General features: G+C 36.9%; 1 protein-coding gene across 9 annotated transcripts in view; it reads left to right on the top strand.

The window, feature by feature from the left end:
• Positions 1–17,716, top strand: part of RBMS3 (RNA binding motif single stranded interacting protein 3) — a 713,870-nt gene that overhangs the window by 187,795 nt on the left and 508,359 nt on the right. For all 9 annotated transcript variants that reach the window (XM_059390794.1, XM_059390798.1, XM_059390793.1 and 6 more), the window contains one exon: positions 16,942–17,000. In XM_059390794.1, the coding sequence (XP_059246777.1) occupies positions 16,942–17,000 (59 nt within the window). The remainder of the gene's footprint in view (positions 1–16,941; positions 17,001–17,716) is intronic.

The raw sequence follows: 17,716 nt of genomic DNA, 5'->3' as shown, positions 1-17,716 counted from the left end.
AAGATTTTATTTATTTATTTGACAGACAGAGATCACAAGTAGGCAGAGAAGCAGGCAGAGAGAGGGGAAGGGAAGCAGGCCCCCTGCTGAGCAGAGAGCCCGATGCGGGACTCGATCCCAGGACCCTGAGATCATGACCTGAGCCGAAGGCAGCGGCTTAACCCACTGAGCCACCCAGACGCCCCGGCATTGCTTATTCTTAAAAGTCATCTAGAAAGTCCTTAAAAGCCCTAGTACTGGATACAAGATTATATAGGTGGTATGACTATATGAAACACATAAATAAGAACAAACGTATGTAGAAAAGGAAATTAACCAATATAGTAAATGTTTGTGTGGTGAGATTATGAATAATTTCATCTTCCTATTTTTTTCCCTACATTTTCCAAATCTGACTTTATGAGATATATTACCTCTATAATGGAGAAAATAATCAATTTATTAAAATGTCAGTACTCGGGTGAGGAGTGGGCTAAAGACTATTAATAGAATTTCAATTTTATGGGTATGACATGTTGCTTTTCATTACATTTAGTGTTAAGAAAAGTGGAACCAATTATGCTCTCATGCATATGAAAAATACATGCCATCTAAACGTATCAACTTTTACTTTGGCTTACCAGTGGTTAAGTTTAAGACAAGTGAACAAGAGGCCACCTCCTGAGCAGAATATATTACATCTTATCTGTATAGATACATCTAGGTGAAGTCCTATTGTGTAATACACATCTGTAACCATAACACATGTGGGGAACAGCTGAATTTTTCTTACATTTTCCCTTTAGCCCATGACCTTCTCAAGTGTCATAGGTGTGTTCTTTTCATGCAAGACATTTCCCTAGTGGAATGAAAGGAATGCACTCAGGAGTGTGTGTGTGTAACTGCAGTAATAATGTCAGGGTTAAGGCAAATGAGCCAGAAGTCACTGAGCTAAACAAATTTTATAATCTACAGACTTTTTAAATTATGTTTTTGGAACTATTTATAAAAGCACCCTGAATTTTCTGACCATTAAATAATTGAAAGATTGATCATTACCCCAGCAACTATATTTTTGAGTATCAGCTATAAGCTTTTCATTAAGCCAGAAGGCTTAACATGAATTCTTTTATTAAGTCTTCCCCCTTACCTGGTGTGATAGTGATATGTATTTTACATATAATTTTAAAAGTACTAATGCTAATACAGAGACACTATAAAACAAATAATCCTCAGACAGGTAATTGGATTTCTCCATTGGTTTATATTATTATGAGTTATTTGAATATCCACTGGACAGTGGGCATACTGCTGTTGATCAAAGAACTGGATCCTTTGGGGTGACACAGAGCAGCTTTATCCAGTATACCTCTGACAACTTATTTTATTTTTTTATTAACATATCTGTGAGTCATCAGGCATATGCACTTCACAGCACTCACTGTAGCACATACCCTCCCCAATGTCCATAACCCATCCATCTTCTCCATATCCTCCTCCCCCCAGCAACCCTCAGTTTGTTTCATGAGATTAAAAGTCTGTTATGGTTTGTCTCACTCCTGATCCCATCTTGTTTCATTTTTTCCCTCCCTACCCTCCATAGCCCCATGTTCTGCTTCTCAAATTCCTCATATCAGAGAGATCATATGATAATTGTCTTTCTCTAATTGACTTATTTCACTCAGTGTAATACCCTCTAGTTCCATTCATGTTCTTGCAAATGGCAAGTTTTCATTTCTTTTGATAGCTGCATAGTATAGCTGCACTGTGTATATATATATATATATATATATATATATATATATATATATATATATCACATCTTCTTTATCCATTCATCTGTTGATGGACATCTAGGTTCTTTCCATAGTTTGGCTATTGTGAATATTGCTGCTATAAACATTCGGGTGCACGTGCCCCTTCAGATCCCTACATTTGTATCTTTAGGGTAAATCCACAGGAGTGTGATTGTTGAGTCTTAGGGTAGCTCTATTTTCAATTTTTTGAGGAACTTCCATGCTGTTTTCCAGAGTGGCTACACCAGCGTGCGTTCCCATCAACAGTGTAGGAGGGTTCCCCTTTCTCCACATCCTCACCAACATCTGTCATTTCCTGACTTGTTAATTTTAGCCATTCTGACTGATGTTGAGGTGGTATCTCACTGTGGTTTTAATTTGTATTTCCCTGATACAGAGTGATGTTGAGCACTTTTTCATGTGTCTGTTGGCCATGTGGATGTCTTCTTTGCAGAAATGTCTGTTCATGTCTTCTGCCCATTTCTTGACTGGATGATTTGTTCTTTGGGTGTTGAGTTTGATAAGTTCTTTCTAGATTTTGGATACTAGCCCTTTATCTGATATGTCGTTTGCAAATATCTTCTCCCATTCTGTCAGTTGTCTTTTGGTTTGTTGACTGTTTCCTTTCCTATGCAAAAGATTTTCATCTTGATAAAGTCTCAATAGTTCATATTTGCCCTTGCTTCCCTTGCCTTTGGCGATGTTTTTAGGAAGAAGTTGCCATGGCTGAGGTCAAAGAGGTTGCTGCCTGTGTTTTCCTCAAGAATTTTGATGGATTCCTGTCTCACATTGAGGTCCTTCATCCATTTTGAGTCTATTTTTGTGTGTGGTGTAAGGAAATGGTCCTTGTCTGGTGTCAGGAATTGGTCCAGTTTCATTCTTCTACATGTGGCTGTCCAATTTTCCCAACACCATTTGTTGAAAAGACTGTCTTTTCTCCATTGGACATTTTTTCCTGCTTTGTCAAAGTTTAGTTGAGTGTAGAGTTGAGGGTCCATTTCTGGGCTCTCTTTTCTGTTCCATTGATCTGTATGTCTGTTTTTGTGCCAGTACCCTACTGTATTGATGATGAGAGCTTTGTAATAGGGCTTGAAGTCTAGAATTGTGATGCTGCCAACTTTTCAACATTCCTCTGACTATTCAGGATCTTTTCTGGCTCCATATAAATTTTAGGATTATTTGTTCCATTTCTTTGAAAAAAAATTGATGGTATTTTGATAGGGATTGCATTAAATGTGTGGATTGCTTTAGGTTGCATAGACATTTTCACAATATTTGTTCTTCCAATCTGTGAACATGAAACATTTTTCCATTTCTTTGTGTCGTCCTCATTTTCTTTCATGTGTACTTTATAGTTTTCTGAGTACAGATTCTTTGCCTCTTTGGTTAGGTTTATTCCTAGGTGTCTTATGGTTTTGGGTATAATTGTAAATGGGATTGACTCCTTAATTTCTCTTTCTTCTGTCTTGTTAATGTATATGAATGTAATTGATTTCTGTGCATTGATTTTATATCCCGACACATTACTGAATTCCTGTGTGAGTTCTAGCAGTTTTGGAATGGAGTCTTTGGGCTTTCCAGATAAAGTATCATATCATCTGCAAGGAGTAAGTCTGACTTCTTCTTTGGTGATTTGGATGCCTTTAATTTCTTTTTGTTGTCTGATTGCTGAGGCCAGGACTTCTAGTACTATGTTGAATATCAGTGGTAATAGTGGATATCCCTGCCGTGTTCCTGATCTTAGGGGAAAAGCTCTCGGTTTTACCTCCTTGAGAGTAATATTTACTGTGGGTTTTTCATTGATGGCTTAAGATGATATTGAGGTATGTACCCTCTATGCCTACACCATTTTGATCAAGAAAGGATGTTGTACTTTGTCAAATGCTTTTAAGCATCTATTGAGAGTATTATGGTTATTATTCTTTCTTTTATTATGTATTGTATCACACTGATTGATTTGCAGATGTTGAACCAAGCTTGCAACCCAGGAATAAATCTCCCTTGGTTGAATAAATAATTTATAATAAATAAATAAATAAATCTCCTTGGTTGAATAATCATTTTAATGTACTGTTGGATCCTATTGGCTAGTATTTTTATGAGAATTTTCACATCTGTGTTCATCAAGGATATTGGTCTGTAATTCTCTTTTTTGATGGGGACTTTGTCTGGTTTTGGGATCAAGGTAATGCTTTACTCATAAAATGAGTTTGGAGTTTTTCCTTCCATTTCTATTTTTTGGGGACAGTTTCAGGGGAATAAGTATTAGTTCTTTAAATGTTTTGTAAAATTCCCGTGGGAAGCCATCTGGCCCAGGGCTCTTGTTTATTGGAAGATCTTTGGTTACTGCTTCCATCTCCTTACTAGTTATGAGTCTGTTCAGGTTTTCTATTTCTTCCTGGTTCAGTTTTGGTAGTTTATATGTCTCCAGGAATTCATCCATTTCTTCCAGATTGTCAAATTGGCAGGTGTATAGTTGCTCATAATATGTTCTTATAATTGCTTGTATTTCTTTGGTGTTGGTTGTAATTTCTCTTCTTTCATTCATGACTTTATTAATTTGGGTCCTTTCTCTTTTCTTTTGGATAAGTCTGGCCAGGGTTTTATCAATCTTATTCATTCTTTCAAGGAACTAGCTCCTAGTTTCGTTGATTTGTTCGACTATTTTTTTGGTTTCTATTTCATTGATTTCTACTCTGATCTTTATTATTTCTCTTCTCCTGCTGGGCTTAGGCTTTCTTTGCTGTTCTTTCTCCAGCTCCTTTAATCATAGGCTTAGGTTATGTAATTGAGATCTTTCCTGTTTCTTGAGAAAGGCTATATATTTTCCTCTCAGGACGGCCTTTGCTGTGTCCCACATATTTTAAACAGTTGTGTTTTCATTATCATTTGTTTCCATGAATTTTTTCAATTCCTTTAATTTCCTGGTTGACCCATTAATTCTTTAGTAGGATGCTCTTCAGCCTCCATGTATTTGGATTTTTTCCAAATTTCTTCTTGTGACTGAGTTCCAGTTTCAGAGCACTGTGGTCAGAAAATATGCAGGGAATGATCTCAAACTTTTGGTACCTGTTGAGACCTGATTTGTGACCCAGGATGTGATCTGTTCTGGAGAATGTTCCATGTGCACTAGAGAAGAATGTGTATTCTGTTGCTTTGGGATGAAATGTTCTGAATATATCTGTGATGTCCATCTGGTCCCATGTGTCATTTAAGGCCTTTATTTCCTTGTTGATCTTTTGCTTGGATGATCTGTCCATTGCAGTGAGAAGGGTGTTAAAGTCCTATACTCTTACTGTATTATTGTTGATGTGTTTCTTTGATTTTGTTATTAATTGGCTTGTATAGTTGGCTGCTCTCATGTTAGGGGCATAGATATTAAAAATTATTGGATCTTATCAGACCCTTTGGGTATGATATAGTGTCCTTCCTCATCTCTTATTATGGTCTTTGGCTTAAAGTCTAATTTATCTGATATAAGGATTGCCACCCCAGCTTTCTTTTGATGTCCATTAGCATGGTAAATTGTTTTCCACACCCTCACTTTAAATCTGGAGGTGCCTTTGGGTCTAAAATGAGTTTCTTGTAGACAGCATATTTATGGGTTTTGATTTTTTAACATTATGATACCATACCCTGGGTTTTTTGATTGGGACATTTATCCCATTTACATTCAGGGTAACTATTGAAAGATACAAATTTAGTGCCATTGTAGTGCTGGTAAGGTGACTGTTACTGTATATTGTCTCTGTTCCTTTCTGGTTTACTACTTTTAGACTCTCTCTTTGCTTAGAGTACCCCTTTCAATATTTCCTGGAGGGCTGGTTTGGTGTTTGCAAATTCTGTTAATTTTTGTTTATCCTGGAAGCTTTTTATCTCTTCTTCTATTTTCAATGATAGCCTAGCTCGATATAGTATTCTTGGCTGCATGTTTTTCTTTTTTAGTGCTCTCAATATATCATGCCAGTTCTTTCTGGCCTGCCAGGTCTCTGTGGATAAATCTGCTGCCAATCTAATATTTTTACTATTGTATGTTATAGACTTCTTTTCCCGGGCTGCTTTCAGGATTTTCTCTTTGTCACTAAGACTTGTAAATTTTACTATTAGATGATGGTGTGTGGACCTATTTTTATTGATTTTGAGGGAGTTCTCTGTGCCTCCTAGATTTTCATGCTTATTCCCTTTGCCATATTAGAGAAATTTTCTACAATAATTCACTCCAACATACCTTCTATCCCCCTCTCTCTTGCTTCTTCATCTGGAATCCCAATTATTCTAATATTATTTTGTCTTATGATATCCCTTATCTCTTGAATTATCCCCTCCTGATCCAATAGTTGTTTGTCTCTCTTTTACTCAGCTTTTTTATTCTCTGTCATTTGGTCTTCTATATCACTAACTCTCTCTTCTGCCTCATTTATCCTAGTAGTAAGAGCCTCTATTTTTTATTGTACATCATTAATAGCTTTTTTTATTTCAGCTTAGTTTGATTTTATTTCTTTTATTTCCCCAGAAAGAGCTTTTATTTTTCCAGACAGGATTTCTCTAATATCTTGCATGCCTTTTTCGAGCCCAGCTATCATCTTGAGAATTGTCATTCTGAACTCTAGATCTGACATATTACCAATGTCCATATTGATTAGGTCCCTTGCCTTCGGTACTGCCACTTGTTATTTATTTTATTATTATTATTATTATTATTATTTTTTTTTGTGGTGAGTTTTTCCACCTTGTCATTTTATCTGGATAAGAATATATGAATGAGAGAATAAAATACTAAAAGGGTAGCAAAGACCCCAGAAAAATGTATGCTAATCAAATCAAAAGAGATCTGAAACCAGGGGGAGAAGAAAGGGGAATAAAAAGAAGTTTATTTTTTTTAATTAAAAAAGATATATATTCAACTGATGAATAGAAAAGAGCCACCAACTTGATTTAGGGTGTATTTTGCTCTCTTAGAAGAAACTACCTCCCATAATTTTAAAGAAAGAAAAAACATATATATATATAAAAATAAGGGTAAGCACAATGATGGGATAGAATATGACTGTAAAGATGGACATTAAAAAAATTCTAAAAAAGGAAATTAATAAGATAAGTTGGTTGGGAAAAGAAATTGGAGAGAATTTGCTTGGGCTTTAGACTAGAACAAAGCCCTGTGTTAGATTTAGGGTATATTTTGATCTATTACAAGAAATTGCATCCCAAAATTTTTTAGAAAAAAAAGCCCTATATATATCCAAAGAATAATGTAAGATACAATGAAGGATAAAATATGACTATAATAATGAAGGTTTAAAAAGTTTTTTTTTTTTTAGAAAGGTATTGTTAAGATAAACTAGTTAAAAAATGTTAAAAGAGGTAAGAGGCAAAGTTTAAAAAATTAGAATAAGAAAAAAATTAAAAATATAATTAACTTTGTAAGACTGAAGAATCATGGGGAGAAAGTTATGAATTCCATGCTTTGCTTTTCCCTCCTCTGGAATTCCACTGTTCTCCTTGATCTCTGAGCATGATCTTGGCTGGATGTTCTTGTTGATCTTCTGAGGGAGGGACCTGTTGCTGTGATTTTCAAATGTCTTTGCTCAAGGTAGAATTGTGCTACCCTGCCAGGAGCTGGGATAAGTAATCTGCTCAGGTTTACTCTTGGGAGCTTTTGTTCCTGAACACTTTCCATAGAGGTCTGGAGGATGGGAATGAAAATGGTGGCCTTCCAATCTCCAGCCCAGAGAAGCCAAGAACTCGGGGCCCCACCCCTCAGTGTGTCCTTGGAGAAAAGCAGTCAATTCCTCCTGTCTCCCTGGTCTTCGGCCGTGCTCTGAGCTCACCCGGCCTGTGACCAAGCATTTCAGTCTTTGGCACATGGCCCCATTTGATGTCTCCAAACCCAGCAGATTCCTGCCACCAGAGAAGGAAGGTGAGTCTCCCTGTATCTGCCACTTCTAGGGTCCCTGCTCAAAGAACAGTGGCCCAACTATGCCCCAGATCATGGTTTAAGGGAACCCCAACCTAAGAACTCACTCCTCAACTCTGTCTCTGTAGCTGACTTCCCTGCTCTGATACCTGTGAGCTCTGCTGCATTCAGACAGCCCCAATCCTTCCGTGACCCCGCGGGACCTGGAACCACACTGCCCCCATGAAGTATCCACTCCTACCTAGCCTTGGAGCAATGTCCCTCAGTGGAGCAGACTTCTAAAAGTTTGAGTTTTGTGCTCCATTGCTCCACCACTTGCCGGGAGCCAACCCCTCCCCCCACGGTCTATCTTCCCATTGCTTCAGATTCACTTCTCCACATGTCCTACCTTTCAGAAAGTGGTCAATTTTCTGTTTCTAGAATTGCTGCTCTTCTTCTCTTTGATATCCTGTTGGATTTGTAGGTGTTTAGAATGGTTTGATAACTATCTGCAACCTGATGTCATCTCAGTCTGCTACTCCTCTGCCATCTTGACCCAGGTCTGGAATTTTGAACTAAAGTAGTGGATGCTGGTACAAAGTTAGAAGGTAAAAGCCCTTGGGAAGATAGTGGAGGAAGCATTGACATGGTTGAGTCTGGAGAATAGGCTGAACCATCATTAGGGATTATCAGGAGGAGACTGAGCAAGTGAAGAAGAAATTGTGAATTGAATCAGAGTATAAATGAGAAGCCATAGGAGTGCTAAGGCATGTGCTTCCTAAGTGGGTTTTGGCAAACATTTAAACTGTGACATGCTGGCTCTACCAAATTCAAGGGGCAGCTGGCTGGCTTAGTCAGTAGAGTATTTGACTTTTGATCACAGAGTGCTGAGTTTGAGCCCCACATGTTGTGTAGATTTTACTTAAAAACAAAACAAGAGAAATTTTACCCAAGTGATCATTTTTATGCCATAAAATAAATATAAAAACAACAAAGCATAAGGCAGAATTTAGTAAGAGAACAGGAGGAATGTCAACATACCGCGCATTGTAGTAGGTGTTTTAACACACACTGTTTTATTTCATCTTTGTAGTCATTTCTGAAAGCAGATCCTACAGATCAGGAAAACTGGGGTACTGAGGCATTGAGTAACTTTTCCCACATCATAGGCATGGTGGGGTTCAGATTCCAGTCCATATTAATTGAGCAAAAGCCCATTTTCTTTCCACATTAGTACCAAATTTTAAAGAATGTTCAACATGCTGAAATGTGCTATGATCAGTTGCAGAAAGTACACAAAAGATGTGATTTCAATCGTGTTTGCATGGAAACCCCTTTCTCACAAGCTTTCACTAAGAAGGTAGGGTATATACCCAAACTATGAATCCAAAATATATAATCTAAAGTGTAGCACAAGGGTTACAAACTCTAAGAACCAGCAACATAATGATTTTGTTTTGTTTTGTTTTATGTTAGAATTTGAAAGTATTCATCTTTGGTCTGGTATATTTGCTCCACATTTATACCCATTTCTAATTAAAGAACCAGCTTTTGCACTAACCAATTCTAATCATCTGCTTGCCAGTTTTTTTTTTGACTATATTAGCAGTCTAATTCAATCAAACTACAAGTTAGCCACTAGTTATTTTAAGTGAGGGAAGAGAGTTAACATAGACATGGCCCATGTGTTTACATTGGATTTTCTTTCTAAAAAGTACCTGAAAAAATTCCAAACCAACTTTACGTGGGTTTTAAGTAGTGATTTTGTTGGCTATTTTAAGCAAAAACTCTGACAAAAAATTATAGTCTGCCTTTTTAACATGGAATATCATTTGATCAAAGGCAAATATTGTTTGCAGTTTTGAAAGTAGTTTTCCGTGTCTGCAGAAAGCTCCTTTAGTCTCTGGAGCCTTGCAAATAACTAACCACACGTGCTTTGCTGTTGGTGTGTTATTCTCTTGAAGTGGTGGTTCTCAAAACACTATCTACCTATATTAATGTCACCTGGGATTGTGTTAGAAACGCAAACTCTTCAGACCCAACTTCTACCTATTGAATCAGTATTTCTGGGAGTAGGGCCTTGTGATCTGTGTGTTAATAAGCCCCTCCAAGAGACTGTAGGGCAGATTAGCCTTCAAGGACTGCTGTCTTAGAGTCGGTCAGATTGTAAATGTAGTGTTAGAGCCACAGAAGTTTGGTGAGACTATTTGAAGTGTGAAAATAGTAATTTACCGGGGCGCGTGGGTGGCTCAGTGGGTTAAGCCTCTGCCTTCAGCTCAGGTCATGATCTCAGGGTCCTGGGATCAAGCCTTGCATGGGGCTCTCTGCTCAGCAGGGAGCCTGCTTCCCCCCCTCTCTCTGCCTGCCTCTCTGCCTACTTGTGATCTCTCTCTTTCTCTTTCTCTGTCAAATAAATAAATAAAATATTAAAAAAAAAAAAGAAAATAGTAATTTACCAAATAATACACTGGTGTAAAAAATAAACTTTTTTGAGAAATTGTTTTAATTATCCCAAAGAAGTACAAAAAGCTTCTGATTGCCAAAATAGTGCCCTTTCTTCAAACACTTCCTCTTTTGAGAAGTTTTCTTCAGTTCTCCCAACTGGAAACTCCTATTTTGTGTTCTTTGTAATGTGTTATTCTCAAGTTGTAAGTTAATAAATGACATTTTGGTTTGTGCAGTGAACTTGTGAAATTTACTTGGTGTGGATCCATGATTCAAGAGTTTGATTATCTCTGGGGTGGGCAAGGGAGGGAAAGAATGTCCAGACTATAAGGCCAAGAATTAGGTTCTAGATTATTAGTTGTCTGTTCTGGGTCATACTGGGATATTTCTTGGCCTTTGTCATCCACCCAAATGTTGTGGAGGTTGGAGGTGTTAGGTTAGGGCTTGGAGGGACCAACTGCAAAATCATTGAGCAAAGCACTAAAAGGGGGAGAGTGGTCTGGATATTTTCATTTCTGTTCTTTATTCCAAAGCTTACCAGGCCTTGGATAGGTGTTATTGTATTAGTTTGCTAAGGCTGCCATAATAAAATATGGCACACTGGGTGGTTTAAATGACAAGAAATCTATATTCTTACAGTTCTAGAGGTGAGAAGTATGATATCCAGATGTTGGTGGGGTTGTTTCTTTTGAGGCCTCTCTCCTTTGCTCACAAATGGCTGTCTTACCCCAGTGTCCTCACATGGTCTCTTCTTTGTGCCTATCTTTGTCCTAATCTATAAGGACACCAGTCATATTAGATTTAGGCCTACCCATATGACCATATGACCATATCTAAAGGCTCTCTTTCCAAATATGGATTACATTCTGAGGTGTGGGTGGTTAAGGCTTAACTGGTGGTTAAGACTTCAACACATGAGTTTTGAGGGGACATAGTTCAGCCCACCACAGTTGTTGCTGGCTTTGGCGACTCAGTGGTAGATTGAGCTTGTTAATGCTTCAAACTATTATTGAGCTGTGGACTTCTCTTGTAGGTGAAACCTGACTGATGTGACCCATCAAAGGAAAGGCCCCACCACATTCCTACTGTATCCCTAAAGCCATAGCTATAATCCATTAGCATCCCCAAATGCCAAAGAATGAATGAGCCATCTAGAAGTAGGCAAACAACCACATTTGCTGAAAGGATAATGTTTCATCCATTAAATAAATGCAATACCTTTTTTGAGTCTGGTATCAATACAGAAGGCATGTGAAAAATGAGTTAGCTGGGAGTTAATTGACTGTGGAGACTCTATTTTCAGTCTTTGCCTGTATTTTTTGAATTAATATACACAGTGGGTGATTCAGCAAAAGGATTTAAAAATAAATTCTTTATAGAAAGATCCCACCGATTTGATGTCTTCATAATGCATGAAGAGTAGACCCATAATAGCTCTATTTTCTTTTCAACTTTGGAAAATAAAAGATGCCATTAGTTCAAATTAGGCTTGTATGTGGAATAATCAAGTATATCAACAAACAGTTTGACCCAAATGCTGTTTAAGAATAAGAATAAATACCAGAAAGCATTGGCTGTTCTTTAAAAAATTAAATGTAAAACTTCAATTGACAAGCTAGGGTAAAAGTGAGTTAATACTCAACACATAACTACATAAAACTCAGTTATGAAAACATAAAATATAATAATTGGGTAGTTATTACAGATTGGCTAATGTTTTACAGAGTACTCTTAGAATGGAAAGAAAATGTTATTTGGGACCTGGCTGCATTTGGAGAATGCATGGGCACTCTGGATAGCTGGTGAATATGTAGATCTTATGTGGAGTCACATATTTTTATGTCCAAAAGCATCCTAGCAATGTGAATTAGGGGCTTCTCACATTGGCTTAGAAAAGGTGTTGAAAGTAAGAATCTTGATACTAAGTGTGTTCACTTTAATTTTTTTGTTTCCCCCAAGAAGTTGAATCCCCCTGGAGGAAGTTGACTGTGGATAATCCTGTACCTCTTCTAGCTGTATTAAATGAAAGCATAGAAAAGTGAATTGGATTTTTCTGAAAGTTTCTAGCACAAGTGCTCAGGTGTCTATTTCCAGGCATCATCCTGAAATAATCTGGTCGCATATTTTGTGGCCATTATCAGATTTTGCTTTCTGCTCATGGGTGTCATAAAAACAAAACAAAACAAAACAAAACAAAAAAACACCACATGAATACTTAGGGTCTTTCTCTAAACCCAAAGGAGGGGAAGAGTAAAGAAGTGAGATAACTTATGTTTGGAAATACCTTTTTCCTCAGAAGTATTTTTTTCTTCAGAATGTGTGAAATATGTTATTAGCCTGTTTAATAGTTTTTATTCTAGTACATTAGGATACTTTAACAAAACACTGGGAAGAAAGATTTGATATAATTCTTCACAGGTATATTACATAGGTGGCTTTTCTGTTTATGGCGGTTTGGAACCAAAAAAAAAAAAAAAAAAAAAAAAAAGCCTAACTTTATTTACCTTCATCAGATGTTGACTTTGCAAAGCATAGAGAATACAGCACTAGCCATGCAGAAAGTACCTGTTTGTCACTGGGAGAGTTCAAACACGAACTGGAACCAATGGCCCATTAAATACCTTCTCTTGTTGTTTAAAGCATATCACCGCTTTGTGAAGTAATTGTTAATGCAACATACTGTAACTGAGCCAAAGAATCAAATTCCTTTAACTCTAGTCAGACTAGTGGCTGAGTCAGGTATTCTCAGTTGTGTTCCATTGTTTCATGATTGGGCACTCTCAGAAAGCCTTGCCTAGATTGTAATTAGGAATAGGGAAATCAAGAAATAGCATAATTTTGCTGTGTGTGTATGTATGTGTATGTGAGTGAGTGATTTTCCACTCATAGTAGCATTATAATGCTTCCTGGGACATAAAACTTTGTTTTAGAAAAGAGTTGCTTGCCAAAATATTCACAAATGCTTTCCATAAAAAAGTATTTCCTTCCTTTCCATTTTTTTTTTTTGCTGTAATAAAATGACAGCTATTTTTTTTTACATATACTGCATTTAATAAAGGAAAAGAAAGACATCCTAGTAATATTGATACAGTAGGACAATATGCACATCTTAGGCTAAAAGTCCCATTGGGAGATGTAATTCACTATGAGATACAGTAATTTTTAATTTCCTCTTTAAAAGATAGAGCTAAATTTTAATTTGGGAGGTACTTATATATAAAATTTTTAAGAGTAGCTTTAGAAACCAATTAAAAATGATTTTTGTCTTAAGGGTTTGTATGCCTGATGTGAGATGGTTATAAATATTCTAAATTCTTTTTCTTTCCTTTAGTTTTTACTTCTGTATTAATAGTGCTTTGTGTGGAAAAAATATTTCAGCAAATGTTCCCTTTCTTCTCCCTTTTTGTTTTCTACACTAAGATACAAGCAGTCTTTCAAATGTTTACTTGACTGACTAGCCCAAATCTAGCAAACATTACTGTTGTTAGTAGGTACAGTTATAGAGGGGCACCTGGGCGGCTCAGTCAGGCTCTTGATTGTGACTCAGGTCATGATCTCAGTGTTGTGTGATCCAGCCCTGTGTAGGGAAATCTGTGCTCAGTGAGGAGTTCGCTTGAGATTCTCTCTTTTCCCTCTCCCTTTCCCTTCCCCGTATTCATGTTCTTTCTCTGGAAAATAAATAAATAAATAGATAGATAGATAAATAAATAAATATATATATTTTTAAAGGTCCAGTTGTAGATACCTTGAACCACTGTAGACTGAAGAGACCATGCAAATATGATAGTATTTTACTGGTTCTTTTCATAAAAGAGAAACTCTTGGGATGAAATAGAGCTTGAAGGAGAGGCTGTATGTGTCTGTTGGAATGCGGATGCTTGGGAATGACAAATTTTGGAGGAATTGTGCTTGTATAATAGGTGTGAGGTAATAGACACTTCAGTAGTACCTAACAAATATACAAATAAACAAAAGCTTTGAACCTATGGGTATTTGTATGGTTAAGGACAATGCCAACATAGTTAATATAATCCCTAACATTAAAAATAACAATATAAATGGTAAATGAAAATTATCCTTTTCGCAAATAATTTTACCTTCCAAATTTTTTAGTGGAAGATTTTGACAGTTTAAGTAGTAATGTTTTAAGCTATCCTTTGGGACTCCCCCCTTCTATTTCTTAACCACCTCGGAGAAGGCCAAGGACTAAATATTTTTATATTTAACAGGAAGGAAATAATTACAAGAAGAGCCAATATTTAATGAGTACTTATTCTGTGCCGCCACTGTTATCATTTTAGGTAAACCCCATTTAACCCTTAGAACAAGCTTATGAGATAGAGGTTATTATCATTTTATATATTTGCACATAGATGTACATATTTTAAATAGATAATCGTCTAAATGAATATTTAAAAAAATAGATTTATGTAATTATAGGTGGTGAGATGATAGAAAGGATACATAAGGCTTACTTAGCCAAACGGATGTACCCGGGCTGAATAGCGATTTGAGCCATGACAGTTTGTCTCCGTAGCATATTCTTTTCACCACTGCACTAGATTGCCCTGGAGTTGAATACCTGGATTCCCAAAGACGTGATGATTGATTAAACTAGAAGGGTTGATATATACAGCATCTCTGTTTTGAAGGCAGTTGATATAATGGTTAAGCACTACACCAATCTTAAAAATCCCATATTCTTATCCCTCCTATAACTTTCACAAATTATGTGAATTTGATCAAGTTGCCGATCTTGTAACTTTTGCAAAGTGGTAGTAGACATTTACAGGTCCAGATCTCTTTGATTTATTTAGCTATAGAGTTATAGTTATCAAGGGGTAGAAAATGCAGTGGTACCAGGGATGTAGGTAGCTGAAATGTCAGGATTATGCTGGCAAAATCTACTTAATTAAGTTTTGGATAGCTTCATCCCAGTTCTGGCTGGCTTTAACAAAGGGCATGGAGGCAACTGGTGGGAATTACCTCAGACCCCTTCATCTAAATATATATAAATATTCTAATTCCTATTATCACCTATTGATAGGTCAGCTCATAATGATTTTCAAAGCTATTGGTGCTATCATTTTCATAATGACATTAATTCCATGAATTCCTAGAGGACTGTCAGTGCATCTTTGGTCAAATCATCTGAGAGGTGCCTGGGTGGCTCAAACAGTTGAGTGTCTGACTTTTGATTTTGGCTCGAGTCATGATCTTGGGGTCATGATATCAAGCCTGTTGTTGGGGTATGTGCTGGGCATGGAGTGTACTGGAGATTGTCTTTCTCCCTCTCCCTCCCCCCAACCCTAGCTCAGGGGTGCTCTCCCTCTCTTTCTCTCAAAAAACAAAAAAACAAAAATGCCAAAAACATCTGGGGGAAAAGAAAAAAAAAAGAAGCAAAGCATTTTTAGCACAATGACACTTTCAAAACTAAAAATATTGATAAATGACCACCAAAATGCACCAAAGAATTAATGACATAATGAGAGGTATTATAAATGCAAAAGAAACAGTGATGATAGGGAACCTCGTTTATTCTGACATGGGACACTTACTCTTTGTCATATATACTCACACTTCCTTAGGAACACAGAATTAAAAAAAAAAAAACAAAAAACAAAAACAAAAAACCTTGCCAAACACGTTGGACATGGCTGAAATTTTGAACATAAGTACGAGTTGTTAGTAAACTTGGCACTTAAATTTGCATTATAATTTCTCCATATTATGATGATTCAGAAGCATCCTTCATGGAATCCTAAAGAAGGACAGGGTTTTAAAATTTATCTTCTTCAGTCCTATCATTTATACCTTAGGAAACAAGCTTAAGGAGAGTGAGTTTCAGGAGCGCCTGGGTGGCTCAGTGGGTTAAGCCTCTGTCTTTGACTCAGGTCTTGATCTCAGGGTCCTGGGACTGAGCCCAACATCGGGCTCTTTGGTCTGTGGGGAGCCTGCTTCCCCCCTTCTCTGCCTGTCTCTCTGCCTACTTGTGATCTCTCTTTCTGTCAAATAAATAAATAAAACCTTTAAAAAAGAAAGAGAGAGTGAGTTTCATTCTCTATATTACCCATCTTTTAAAAAACAAAACCTACACTGGGTCTTCTGCAAGAGATGATAAAATAATCAATATATGTATTTATGGTAGAAGCTTCATTGTCAATGAAGTAGCATTGTATTACTTGTATCATTCACTTATTTATAGCAAACCTTTATTGAGCTCCTATTACATATGATTGCAGGCATTGAGAATACAAAACTCAGTCCTTCTCCTCAATTAACTTACAGTATGTGTTTAATAACAAAAAAATCCTATTTATCTTAGGAGCACTGCTAGGAAATCTCAGTATTTCAATTTATCACTCTCCCAAATCCTGAAAGGGAATTATTAGAATTCTCATGTTCACAGATGAAAAAAAACAGCTTTGGAGAAGTTGTATTAAACTGCTCAGCATTGCCACACTAGGTCAGTGCCAGCCCTGGAAGTAAGCCCTGTTCAGCCTGGAGCCAAGGTCTGTGCTTTTCTCCAGCAATCCACAGTATGATTTACTTTGATCACAATCACACGCAACCCCCTTTCAGCCACCTATGACAGCCTGACAGGTCTATTTTTGAAGGCTCAACCCAGTGATTATGTAGGGAAGCACATTCTCAAGTTATAGAGAAGAACTGGTGAAAAGAGATCATCCAGGTGTGAAATGGAAGTACAGAGCTTGTTTTTTTGGTTTATTCCTGCTCAATTGTGTGTACACCAATGTTCATTAAGGTATTTTAGGTGTCTTCATTGGGCTATAATAACATAGATTTCTCTCTCGCGCTCTCTTTCAGGTATGGAAAAATTGTATCCACAAAGGCAATTCTGGACAAAAACACAAATCAGTGCAAAGGTATGTGTAAGGGTGTTTGTACCATGGATTCTTACGTTGGCTGTTGGATCGATGGCACCTCCAAGGCAGAGATCCAGGCATCAGCTGCACAGTGATCACGATGTACAGTATATGGCAAACCTCTTTAATAATGCTGAAGCTTTGATGAGTTGTATTTCTAGTAACATTGTTCATTAATTTTTTTCATTAACAAACAAAATGAAAATCACAAATCAGAACAAGTATCAAATTGCTTCAGCATAAAACTAAATTACCTCTTAACAACTTTGGGTTGTCTGATTTGAATGATATCATCAGTGATGCAAATTGATTTCCTATATAAAAATGAGGAACTCTGGGGAAAACTTCCCCATGCAAAGCACGTTTTAATTTATCTGTTCTTTAAAGCTTTTTCGCAACCTTGGTTGACTAGGAATGAGTTTATGGATGGGCCCGTTGTGTCTAAACTTCTGCTGTCAGCCTCCCTCGGGATCTAAGTGGTATCTTATTAAGGCTTTTTTGTTTGCTTGTTTCCCCCTGGAAACATTTCTGAAGTTATTTGACTCTATCTGTGACTTGTGTTTCTTCATGTCTGGGAATCCCATACTCTTTCAAGAGTTGCAGTATATATTATTTGTGAAATCTGTATGGTTTCCCTTGCATGACTCAGTTCTTACTAGAAAATTGGAATGCTTCTTGTGACATATGTTATTTGTTGTTCCTGTAATCCAGCCTTT

This window comes from Mustela nigripes, chromosome 2 (assembly GCF_022355385.1).
Source record: "Mustela nigripes isolate SB6536 chromosome 2, MUSNIG.SB6536, whole genome shotgun sequence".
In the NCBI taxonomy this organism is placed as follows: Eukaryota; Metazoa; Chordata; class Mammalia; order Carnivora; family Mustelidae; genus Mustela; species Mustela nigripes.
Note: the sequence above shows the minus strand (reverse complement) of the source record. Positions and strands in the feature narration are given on the sequence as shown.